Source organism: Pristiophorus japonicus, chromosome 7 (genome assembly GCF_044704955.1).
Source record: "Pristiophorus japonicus isolate sPriJap1 chromosome 7, sPriJap1.hap1, whole genome shotgun sequence".
Taxonomy (NCBI): domain Eukaryota; kingdom Metazoa; phylum Chordata; class Chondrichthyes; family Pristiophoridae; genus Pristiophorus; species Pristiophorus japonicus.
In genome coordinates, this window is record NC_091983.1 from 221,106,054 (window position 1) to 221,117,696 (window position 11,643).

The 11,643-nt window shown below is 44.6% G+C and overlaps 1 protein-coding gene across 4 annotated transcripts in view; it reads left to right on the forward strand.

Annotated features, from left to right (window-relative positions):
- Positions 1–8,414, forward strand: part of LOC139267472 (cullin-9) — a 293,931-nt gene extending 285,517 nt beyond the window's left edge. For 2 of the 4 annotated variants that reach the window (XM_070885833.1, XM_070885832.1), the window contains exon 40: positions 6,511–8,414. In XM_070885833.1, coding sequence (XP_070741934.1) covers positions 6,511–6,697 — 187 coding nt within the window. In that variant the 3' untranslated portion in view covers positions 6,698–8,414. The remainder of the gene's footprint in view (positions 1–6,510) is intronic. The other 2 variants (XR_011593911.1, XM_070885834.1) reach the window with 2 other exon arrangements.
- The last annotated feature ends 3,229 nt before the right edge of the window (positions 8,415–11,643 follow it).

Consider the following 11,643-nt stretch of genomic DNA (forward strand, 5'->3'; position numbering starts at 1 on the left):
TCAAATCACCTCGCTATGAAGGCCAACATGCCATTTGCTTTCTTAACCGCCTGCTGTACCTGCATGCCAACCTTCAATGACTGATGTACCATGACACCCAGGTCTCGTTGCACCTCCCCTTTTCCTAATCTGTCACCATTCAGATAATAGTCTGTCTCTCTGTTTTTACCACCAAAGTGGATAACCTCACATTTATCCACATTATACTTCATCTGCCATGCATTTGCCCACTCACCTAACCTATCCAAGTCGCTCTGCAGCCTCATAGCATCCTCCTCGCAGCTCACACTGCCACCCAACTTAGTGTCATCCGCAAATTTGGAGATACTACATTTAATCCCCTCGTCTAAATCATTAATGTACAATGTAAACAGCTGGGGCCCCAGCACAGAACCTTGCGGTACCCCACTAGTCACTGCCTGCCATTCTGAAAAGTACCCATTTACTCCTACTCTTTACTTCCAACCAGTTCTCAATCCACGTCAGCACACTACCCCCAATCCCATGTGCTTTAACTTTGCACATTAATCTCTTGTGTGGGACCTTGTCGAAAGCCTTCTGAAAGTCCAAATACACCACATCAACTGGTTCTCCCTTGTCCACTCTACTGGAAATATTCTCAAAAAATTCCAGATTTGTCAAGGATGATTTCCCTTTCACAAATCCATGCTGACTTGGACCTATCATATCACCTCTTTCCAAATGCGCTGCTATGACATCCTTATTAATTGATTCCATCATTTTACCCACTACCGATGTCAGGCTGACCGGTCTATAATTCCCTGTTTTCTCTCTCCCTCCTTTTTTAAAAAGTGGGGTTACACTGACTATCCTCCACTCCATAGGAACTGATCCCGAGTCAATGGAATGTTGGAAAATGACTCAATGCATTCGCTATTTCCAAGGCCACCTCCTTAAGTACTCTGGGATGCAGACCATCAGACCCTGGGGATTTATCAGCCTTAAATCCCATCAATTTCCCCAACACAATTGAACCAGGGTTGGTCCCTTGGCCTGATGGTAATGGTAGAGTGAGGCCGTGAGGATACAGATTGTGGTGGAATGCAATTCTGCTGCTGCTGATGACCCATAACGCTTGTAGAGGCCCAGTTTTGAGCTGTAGATCTGTGCTGAATCTATCCCATTTAGCACGGTGGCAGTGCCACACAAAACACGATGGTGGGTGTCCTCCGTGAAAACGAGATTTAGTCTCCACAAGGACTGTGCGGTGGTCACTGCCACCAATGCTGTGATGGACAGATGCATCTGCGACAGGTAGATTGGTGAGGACAAGGTCAAGTAGATTTTTCTCTCGTGTTGGTTCTCTCACCATCTGACGCAGGCCCAGTCTGACAGCTATGTCCTTCAGGACTCGGCCAGTAGTGGTGCTATCGAGCCACTCTTGGTGATGAACATTGAAGTTCCCCACCCAGAATGCATTCTGTGCCCTTGCTTCCCTCAGTGCTTCTTCCAAGGGGTGTTCAAAATGGAGGAGTACTGATTGATCAGCTGTGGGAGGGCGGTAGGTGGTAATCAGCAGGAGGTTTCCTTGCCCATGTTTGACCTGAAGCCACGAGACTTCATGGGGTCCGGAGTCAATGTTGAGGACTCTCAGGGCCACTCCCTACCGACTGTATACCATTGTGCTGCCACCCCTGGTGGATCTGTCCTGCTGGTGGGACAGGACCTATCCAGGGATAGTGATGGAGGAGTCTGGAACATTGGCCGACAGGTATGATTCTGTGAGCATAACTATGTCAGACTGTTGCTTGTCTAGTCTGTGGGACGGCTCTCCCAATTTTGACACAAGTCCCTAGATGTTAGTGGGGAGGACTTTGTAGGGTCGCTGGGTGTGCCTTTGTCATGTCCGAAGCCGGTGTCAAGCTCAATGCTGGGTAGTCTGTCCGTTTTTTTTGTAGGTTGTGTACAACTGAGTGGCTTGCTGGGCCATTTCAGAGGGCAGTTAAGAGTCAACCAGATTGTTGTGGGTCTGGAGTCACACACAGGCCAGACCAGGTAAGCACAGCAGATGTCCTTCCCTAAAGGACATTAGTGAACCAGATGGGTTTTTACAACAATCCGATAGTTTCATGGTCATCATCTGGGGTAAAGGAGCACGGCAGGCACGAGTAGAGGCAGCAGACCTGTGAGGGAGCTGGGATAAAGGAGCAACTCAAAACAGTTAGAATTTGGAAGAGTGAAGTCAGAGTAAAAAAACCTAAAGTGAAGTCAGCACAAGGGAAGGAGCGGATTGGTGAGTAGCTGGTGAGTGTTTTTTTAAGTTTCAAGTTTATTTCTTCTAAGTTAGTTCTTAGTCTATTAAAATAGAGGCATGGCAAGGCAGGTCAGTCCCGCAGAGTGCGCATCCTGTACCATGTGGGAACGTTTACCGTGTCCTAGACAACCTGTGCAGCAAGTGTTGTCAGCTGGAGCAGCTCGAGCTCCGAGTTTCGGAGCTTGAGCAGCAGCTGGAGTCACTGGTGCATCCGTGAGGCTGAGAACTTCGTAACAGCACGTTTCAGGAGGTGGTCACCCCGAAGCTTAAGAGCGTGCAGGCAGAGAGGAAATGGGTGACGGCCAGACACACGAGGAGGACCAGGCAGGTAGGGCAGGAGTCCCGAGTGCATCTCGCTCTCCAACCAGTATTCTGTTCTGAGTACTGGTGAGAGCGATGGTTCCTCTGGGGAGTACAGCCAGAGTCCAGTCCATGGCACCATGGGTGGCTCAGCTGTGCGGGGGGAGGGAGAGAGGAAGAAGAGGGGGACAGCAATAGTGGTAGGGGATTCGATAGTTAGGGGAGCAGACAGAGGTTTCCGAGGCCAACGTGACTCCAGAATGGCCACCCTGGTGCCAGGGATAAGGATGTCTCTGAGCGGCTGCAGAATATTCTGAGGGCGGAGTGTAAACAGCCAAAGGTCATGGTCCATATCGGTACCAGTGACATAGGTAGAAAGAGGGATGAGGTCCTACAGGCAGATTTTAGGGAGCTAGGAAGGCGATTAAAAAGCAGGACCTCGAAGGTAGTAATCTCCGGATTACTCCCGGTGCCACGAGCTAGTGAGTGTAGAAATAGGAGGATAGAGCAGATGAATGTGTGGCTGGAGAGATGGTGCAGGAGGGAGGGCTTCAGATTCCTGGGACATTGGGACCGGTTCTGGGGGAGGTGGGACCTGTACAAGCCGGACGGGTTACACCTCAACAGAGCTGGACCTTTATCCTCGCAGGTTGTTTGCTCGTACTGTTGGGGAGGGTTTAAAATAATTTGACAGGGGGATGGGCACCAGGATGTAACATTAGAAAGGATTGCTAAAGTGCTCAAAGGATTGTGAGCGTCAAACTAAGAGAGAATACAGGATGGCCTAAGATAGGGTTGCAGTGTATGTATGTGAACACACGAAGTGTAAACAAGCTAAGAGAGCTGCAGGCACAAATAGCCACATGAGACCTGGCTCTAAAAAGGGCAGGATTGGGTATTAAATATTCCTGGTTATAAGATGTTCAGGAAATATAGCTATGGAAAAGGACAGGACGCAATCTAGAGTGAAAATGTTAAACTAAGGTCAGGGGGCTGAGGGGGAGGGGGAGTGGGGGGAGGGGGGGGCAATTTCAGAGGGATGAGAACGGATCTGACCGGGGTAAACTGGAATCAAAGATTGACGGGCAAACTGTAGAGGAACAATGGGCTGCCTTTAAAGAGGAAATAGTTCAGGTACAGTCGAGGTACATTCCCACGAGGGGGAAAGGTAGGGCAACTAAAGTCAGAGGTCCCTGGATGATGAAAGAGGTAGAGAGTAAGATGAAGCAGAAAAGGAGCATGTATGACACATGTCAGGTTGCAAATACATCTGAGAATCAGGCTATATACAGAAAGGCCAGAGAAGTGAAAAAGAAAATAAGAGGGGCATAGAGAGGGTATGAGAATAGAACGGCAGCTAACATAAAAGATCATCCAAAAATCTTCTATAGGCATATAAATAGTAAACAGGTAGTCGGAGGGGTGGAGCCGATCAGGGATCAAAAAGGAGATCTATGCTTGGGGGCAAAGGGTATGGCTGAGGTACTAAATGAGTATTTTGCATCTGTCTTCACCAAGGAGGAGGATGCTGCCATAGACATAGTGAAGGAGGAGGTGGTGGTGACACTTGATGGGATAAAATTTGATAAAGAAGAGTTATTAGAAAGGCTGGCTGTACTTAAAGTAGATAAATCACTGGGAGCTGTTGGGATGCATCCTAAGATGTTGAGGGAATTGAGGGTGGAAATCGTGGAGGTAATGGACATAATATTCCAATCCTCCATGGGTGGTCTCAGAGGAATGGAAAATTACAAATCTTGCGTCATTGTTTAAAAAAGGCTGTAAGGATAAACCCAGCAACTACAGGCCAGTCAGTTTAACCTCGGTAGTGGGGAAGCTTTTAGAAACTGATACGGGACAAAATTAAGTCATTAAGATAGGTGTGGATTAATTAAGGAAAGCCAGCACGGATTTGTTAAAGGCAAATCATGTTTAACCAACTTGATCAAGTTTTTTGATGAGGTACCAGAGAGGGTTGATGAGGGCAATGCAGTTGACGTGGTGTACATGGATTTCCAAAAGGCCAAACGCCCTTGACAAAGTGTCACATAATAGGCTTGCCAGCAAAGTTGAAACCCATGGAATAAAAGGGACAGTGGCAGCACGGATACAAAATTGGCTAAGTGACAGGAAGCAGAGAGTGGTGGTTGTTTTTCAGACTGGAGGAAGGTATACCAAGGGTCGGTACTAGGACCACTGCTTTTCTTGATCGATATTAATGACTTGGATGTGGTGTAAAGGGCACAATTTTAACATTTGCAGATGACACAAAACTTGGGAGGATAGTGAGACTTCAAGATGACATAGACAGGCTGGAGGAATGGGCGGACACGTGGCAGATTAAATTTAATGCAGAAAAATGTGCAGTGATACATTTTGGTAGAATGACGAGAGAAAATATAAACTAAACGGTACAATCCTAAAGGTAGTGCATGAACAGAGAGACCTGGGGGTATATGTGCACAAATTGTTGAAGGTGGCAGGGCAGTTTGAGAAAGCAATTTTTTAAAAAAAGCTTATGGATCCTGGGCTTCATGAATAGGGGCAGAGAGTACAAAAGCGTGGAAATTATGATGAACCTGTATAAAATACTGGTTCAGCCTCAACTGGAGTATTGTGTCCAATTCTGGGCACCGCACTTTAGGAAGGATGTGAAGGCCTTGGAGAGGGTTCAGAAAAGATTTATGAGAATGATTCCAGGAATGAGGGACTTCAGTTACATGGATAGACTGGAGCAGAGACAATTGAGAGATTTGATAGAGGTGTTCAAAATCATGAGTGGTCTGGACAGAGTAGAAACTGTTCCCATTGGCAGAAGGGTCGAAAACCAGAGTACACAGATTTAAGGTGACTGGCAAAAGAACCAAAGGCGACATGAGGAAAAACTTTTTTACGCAGCGAGTGACTAGGATCTGGAATGCACTGCCTGAAAGGGTGATGGAGGCAGACTCACACACTGTTTTCAAAAGAGAGTTGGATAAGCCCCTTTTTGCAGGGCTGCGTGTGAATAGGACTAGCTGAAGTGCTCTTGCAGGGGGCCAGCATGGGCTCGATGGGCCGAATGGCCGTCTTCCGTGCTCCTTTCGATGCTTTTTATTCCAGATTTAATTAACTGAATTTAAATTCCCAGGCTGCCGTGGTGGGATTTGAACTCATCCTCAGGATCATTACTCCATGCCTCTGGATTACTAGTCCAGTAACATAACCACTATGCTACCGTTCCCAATCATCTGTTTTTTTAGTGATGTTGTTTGAGATATAAATATTGGCCAGCACACCGGCGAGAACTCCCTTGGTCGTCTTCAAAGGCAGCACCTCTGAGAGTATCAGCCTAGATTTTGTGCTCAAGTCTCTGGAGTGGGACTTGAATCCACAAATAAAGCAAGTAAGATGGTGACCACAATTGGCTGTCATTTTATTCATGTTTTACTGAAAAACTTCACAAATTTAGCAGCACACACCATACTAGGCCTGTAAAATTATTAGAAATAAGCATTTATAGTTGGAGCTTAATTCATTTACCATCTGGTAACTGACTCATGATTTATTGTCAGCTTTACTGGTGGAATATAAATTGTGTTCCATGGGTTTTTGTAACATTCTACTGATTACCGTAAAGATGTACCAACTGATATTCACCAACAGTTTGCTGCTATTCATATTATATTTTCAATATTTTTTTTTAATGGTATAATGTATTCTTAATTGGTCCCAGTGCAACTGGAGGCAGAGTAATGAGGTGTGAATTTTTGTGCTGTAAACATTCTCCTCAAAGAAATATTGTGCAGTTAATTGGACTGAGTTATTATCCTTGAAATAAGAAAAAGTAGCTCTGAGGAGCTAAGGAATGTGTCCTTCATCTCCATTAGCTGTCTTGCTATACAGTGCGGGGCATGCTACGTATAAAATAGTAACTCCTTCTGTTTACTGTGCAGAGTGAAGTCGGGCAGTCAAACTGAGGACGAGGATGGGGAATATGATGATGATGATGAGTATGTCCCCGAGTGGCACGACACGTATGATGAAGATGAAGATATTGATGAAGATGATTTTTCAGATGATGAATCAGAGAACCTAGAGAGAGATTTCTTTTATCTGGAAGACGACGTTGTTTATGACTAAAGAGAGTTGAGATTTTTTATATATATATATTCTGAATAAGTGGACAATTTAAAAAAAAAAATGAAATGTAGCTCACAGTAGTCAGATGAAAATATCCTAGTGCGTGCTGAACACACAACTTTTGATTTTCTTTTTGTTGTGCCACTTCTGGTCAACTGGCTTCTCTTTTCCTATTTTAAAAAGGTTTTTTTGGTGTTCAGGTTTTCAAAAAAACACAACTAAGGGGAAATTCTGAGGATGTCTTTTTTCTTTTATTTTGTTAAATATATTTAATTTAACATCTCACACCCTGGAGTCGCTGATTAAACGGCTACTGAGTTGGTTCTGGGAGATGTACGCTGTATTCAGCAAAACAAAGGAACAAAGGGCAGCGAAGCCTCCACTTAGCTGAAAGCTTCTATTGTTCACATATAATGTTCTATCTTTCTGACAAATACCAGTTATGCAAGTTATGAAAATAAAACACTTTCTTCTAAAGTATAGAATTGGGTTTGTGTTTCCTCCCCTTCCGATGGGTTTTTTGCTTAACCTAATAAAATCAGAATTTTTGTTGTAAAATTTGAAGGAGCTGTGTTTAAAAACCTGTTTAACCCTGACCTAACTTTCTGTTAAAGGTCTGACTTTCAGTCCATCCCCAAAACCTCTGAAATATCACCCAGTTCTGTCACTACCTCACCTCCATTGCCACTAAAGTACCCATCTCCCTTTATCACCTCCAGTTTTAACTTTTTCAGCACTTTCCTGGATAGCACCCACGCTCTAACCAAAACAAACTCCAACTCATCCAGGAACTTGCTGCCCACATTCTATCCCAAACTAAATCCCACTCTATCTCCTCCAACTTCCACATTCTCCCCGCACGCAGTATATTGATTTCAAAATCCTCATTTGTTTACAAATTCTTCCAAGGCCTTACTCCACCTACCTCTGCAAGCTCCTCCAGCCTTAGATGCCAGCTCGCTCTTCTGAATCCAGATTACTGTGCCACCGCCATCCCTTTACTCCATCATTGGTATCAAATCATTCCTACTGTCTCGTTACACGTTTTGATTCTCTTCCCAAGTCCCTTTGCCTTGGCATCTCTCTCAACTTCTCCATTGCACCTTCAGTCACCTCGCAATACCTTTCCCACTTCATGCTCAGTGTCTGATCCACTCCCTCGGGATGTTTAACTATATTATGGCTGCTATATAAAGTACAGAATGTGTTACTGGAAGTGTATATCTGAAGGAGAAAGATGGTAATATTTCCGATGAAGGATCCCACCTGAAATGTTAACTTTGGTGATGGACCTGCTGAATCTCCCAGCTTTTGTTTTTACAACTTCACATTTGCATCATTCGTGTTTTTCTTGTCTTGAAGGTTTTAGCGAAGTTTCTCAATGATAGGTTATTGATGTGTTGAGTGATTCTAGACCAACAGAGCATTGTGAGCAATGAAGATGTAAGCATAGTGAACTACTAGAAAACAGGTACCGAGCAGTGAAGGATATCATCTGTTTGTCTTGACTGTTTGGCATATTGATGTTCACCACAATCCAGCAGCTTTTGTGGTCATTTGAGTGCCTTACATTGAATTTAATTTCCCAACTTGTCATGGTCTGGTTGGACCTCTGGACTGCTGGTCCAGTATCATAACCGCACTGCTGTACCTCAAACATTTCATCCTCACCTTTGTGCTCTCCAATAGGGCAATAAAAATCTGTTGCATTTCTTAAGATGTGGTTTCTTCATGTCTCACAAACACATGTCACCTCTTACATTTCATGCATCCACCCAGTAGTCCTGCCCAACAGCACCAAAGCAGATTATCTGCTCACTTATCTTATTTGTTGTTTGTGGAACCTTGCTGGGCCAGTATTGGCTCCCACGTTTGCCTATATCGCAACAGTGATAATTCAAAGTAACACATTGTAGGTGAAGTACTTTGGGACATCCCGAGAACATGAAAGGCATTATATAGATGCAAGTTGTTTCTTTTTTACAGCTGGTCTGTCAGAAGTAACAGTAAGTCCTACTTGACTCCAACAGAATTTTACATTTTGATTGAGTAAGGCATTAAAATTAACTACTTTTAAATAAGTTTCATTTATATTCTTGTATACATTGGACTTTATCAAGACTCCTTGACAGTTTGGGCACTAAATGTGACCCTTGCCAGTGTCATCCACGTCCCCCAAAAATGATTTTAAAACCACATGCTAACAGGAGGGCTGTCCACAGAGCTGCAATTTGAAAGGCTGAGATTTTTATTTGTGTATATAAGAGTACAAAGCACCAATAGTTAGCATTATCAGCATATGACTGGAATCCCACTTCTTTTAGGAAGTAATTAGTGGGCAGTGACATCACTCATCATGCCTGTAGATACTTCTCAAAATATTGTTGTAGAATCGTTTCCACTTCCTCCTCCGGGTAATCCTTCACTTGGAAGTTTATTCCGTTCTCTGCCCCTCGGATCATTGCTGAGAGAACTGCAAGTCACAAATGGTTTGATAAACAACCTCCTGTCAATTTCTGTAACTTTTTAAACTCATGAGTGGAATTACATTTGCTCGTACTGTAACAACAAGGCACTCAAGTGATTCCATTAAAAACATTTGACACCGAGCCACAGAAGATATCAGGACAGATAACCAAAAGCTTGGGCAAAGAGGTAGGTTTCAAGGAGCAGAGGTAGAGAGATGGAGAGATTTAGGGAGGGAATTCCAGAGCTCGGCAGCTGAAGGCAGGGCCGCCAATTCAAATTGGGGATGCGCAAGAGGCCAGAATTGGAGGAGCTCATAACTCGAAGGCTTGTAGGGCTGGAGGAGGTTACAGAGATGGGAAGGGGGGAAGCCATGGTGGGATTTGAAAACAAGGATGAGGCTTTTAAAATTGAGTTGTCAAGACCAAGAGCCAGTGTAAGTCGGCGAGCACATGGGTGGACGATAATTGGAGCGAGTTAGGAAAAGGGCAGCAGAGTTTTGGATGAGCACAAGTTTATGTAGGGTGGAAGATGGGAGGCTGGCCAGGGGAGCATTGGAATAGTCATGTCTAAGGTAACAAAGGCATGGATAAGTGTTTCAGCAGCAGCTGAGCTTGAGGCAATCTGAGTTGGGCGATATTATGGAGGTCTTTGTGATGGAGCAGATATGTGGTCGGAAGTTCATCACGGGGTCAAACACAACACCAAGGTTGCGAACGGTGTGGCTCAGCTTCAGTCAGTTGCCAGGGTTGGAAACGGCTAGGGAACAGATTTTGCGGTGGAAGGACCAAAGACAATGGCTTCAGTCTTAATATTTAGTTGGAAGAAATTTTGGCTCATCCAATATTGGATGTCAGACAAGCAGTGACACAAATCAGACGGTGGTGAGAGCTGAATATTGTCAGCGTACATGTGGAACCTGATTGTTTTCAGATGATATCGGCGAGAGGTAGCATGTAGATGAGAAATAGAAGAGGGCTAAGGAGCCCTTGTAGCCATTATTCACTTGAGTGTTAGAAGCCTTTGTCTCCCCACAGGCATCGCAGCAAAGCTCAATCTGACGCACTCAGTTGTACTTGCAGCAGAGGAAACTGGATAGTAACCAGGGCAGAAACATTATCTAACTTCCCTGGGATGCTAAGGCGATATACCCATATTTAGCAGACACCAGAGATTGAGGCTGGGACATTCTTGATCTGTATAGTTCAGCAACCTATTGCCTAACTATGCTGGGTCATTGTGGCAGGCTTTACTAAATGTCTTGGTGAGGGCTGCAATCGCAATCAACGCCTTGACTAGGGTAACGCAAATGCCACTTTAGTGATGGGGTGCGGGGTCTGTGCATGTGTTTCATCTATCCTGTGAGCTTGTGCTTTCAATCAAGTATCTCCCAATGGTAAACAAAATCTGCAGGATCAATCGTTCTACTTCAATCTCAGGATATGGGCAATGCTGGTGAGGCTGCATTTAGTGCCCAGCTCTTGTCCAAGGGGGTGCTGGATAATTGAGGGGCTTGCTACATCACTTCAGAAGGCATTAACAGTCAACTATTAGGGTGGGATTAAGAAAGAACTTGCACGTGGTGTCTTTCACGTCCTCAGGACAACCAAAGCACTTCACACCTCTGAGGTTAGTAACAATACCTTTGATGTAGTCACTATTTATAATGTAGGGAAATGTGGCAGCCAGGTCCTACAAACAGCAATCAGATAAATGACTAAAGCTGTTTGAGTGGTGGTGGTTGAGGGAAAAAGCCCCCGCTCCTCTTCGAAGTCGTGCTATGAGATCTTTTACATCCATCAGAGAGCAGACTTGGTTTAATGTCTCATCTGAAAGACGGTACTTCCGATAGTGCAGCACTCCCTCAACACTGCAGTGAAATTACTGCCTAGATTTTGTGCTCAGGTCTCTGGAGTGGGACTTGAACCCACAACCTTCTGACTCAGGAGAGAGTGCTACCCACTGAGCCATGGCTGACAAAGTCATGTGTAAGGGTGGTAGGTATCATTCCTGAAGGTCATAACTGAACCAATTGGGTATTCCCATGTTCTGTTACTACTCTGGCATTCTGCAGCAAATAGGAGAACAGCACTGAATCCAGCAGCCAGGGCCATGAATAGGGGACAGGCCACATATTGACCCAAAGCCATACTGAGTACCCAGGGATCACATCATTCACAGGACTATGCTTTTGGTTTAAAGTTTGCTGATTGGAGCCAGTTAGAAAATTTATATGCGTCTCAAGCTTGAGAATGTGTCAATTTCCTAAACTTAAAACCAAAGTTAGTCTGATTTGCATGATTTTTGATAAGATGTCAGTGCACTACCAAGGAGCACTGCACGAACACCTACAATCCTACACATGGAGACATTTCATTTCAGTGAAGAGGCACAGGACATGGAAAAAAAAAAACAGTTCAATGTTCATGTTCCAGTACCAATCAGAGCATCACTGAACGAGGCACTGGTGGAGGCTGCCA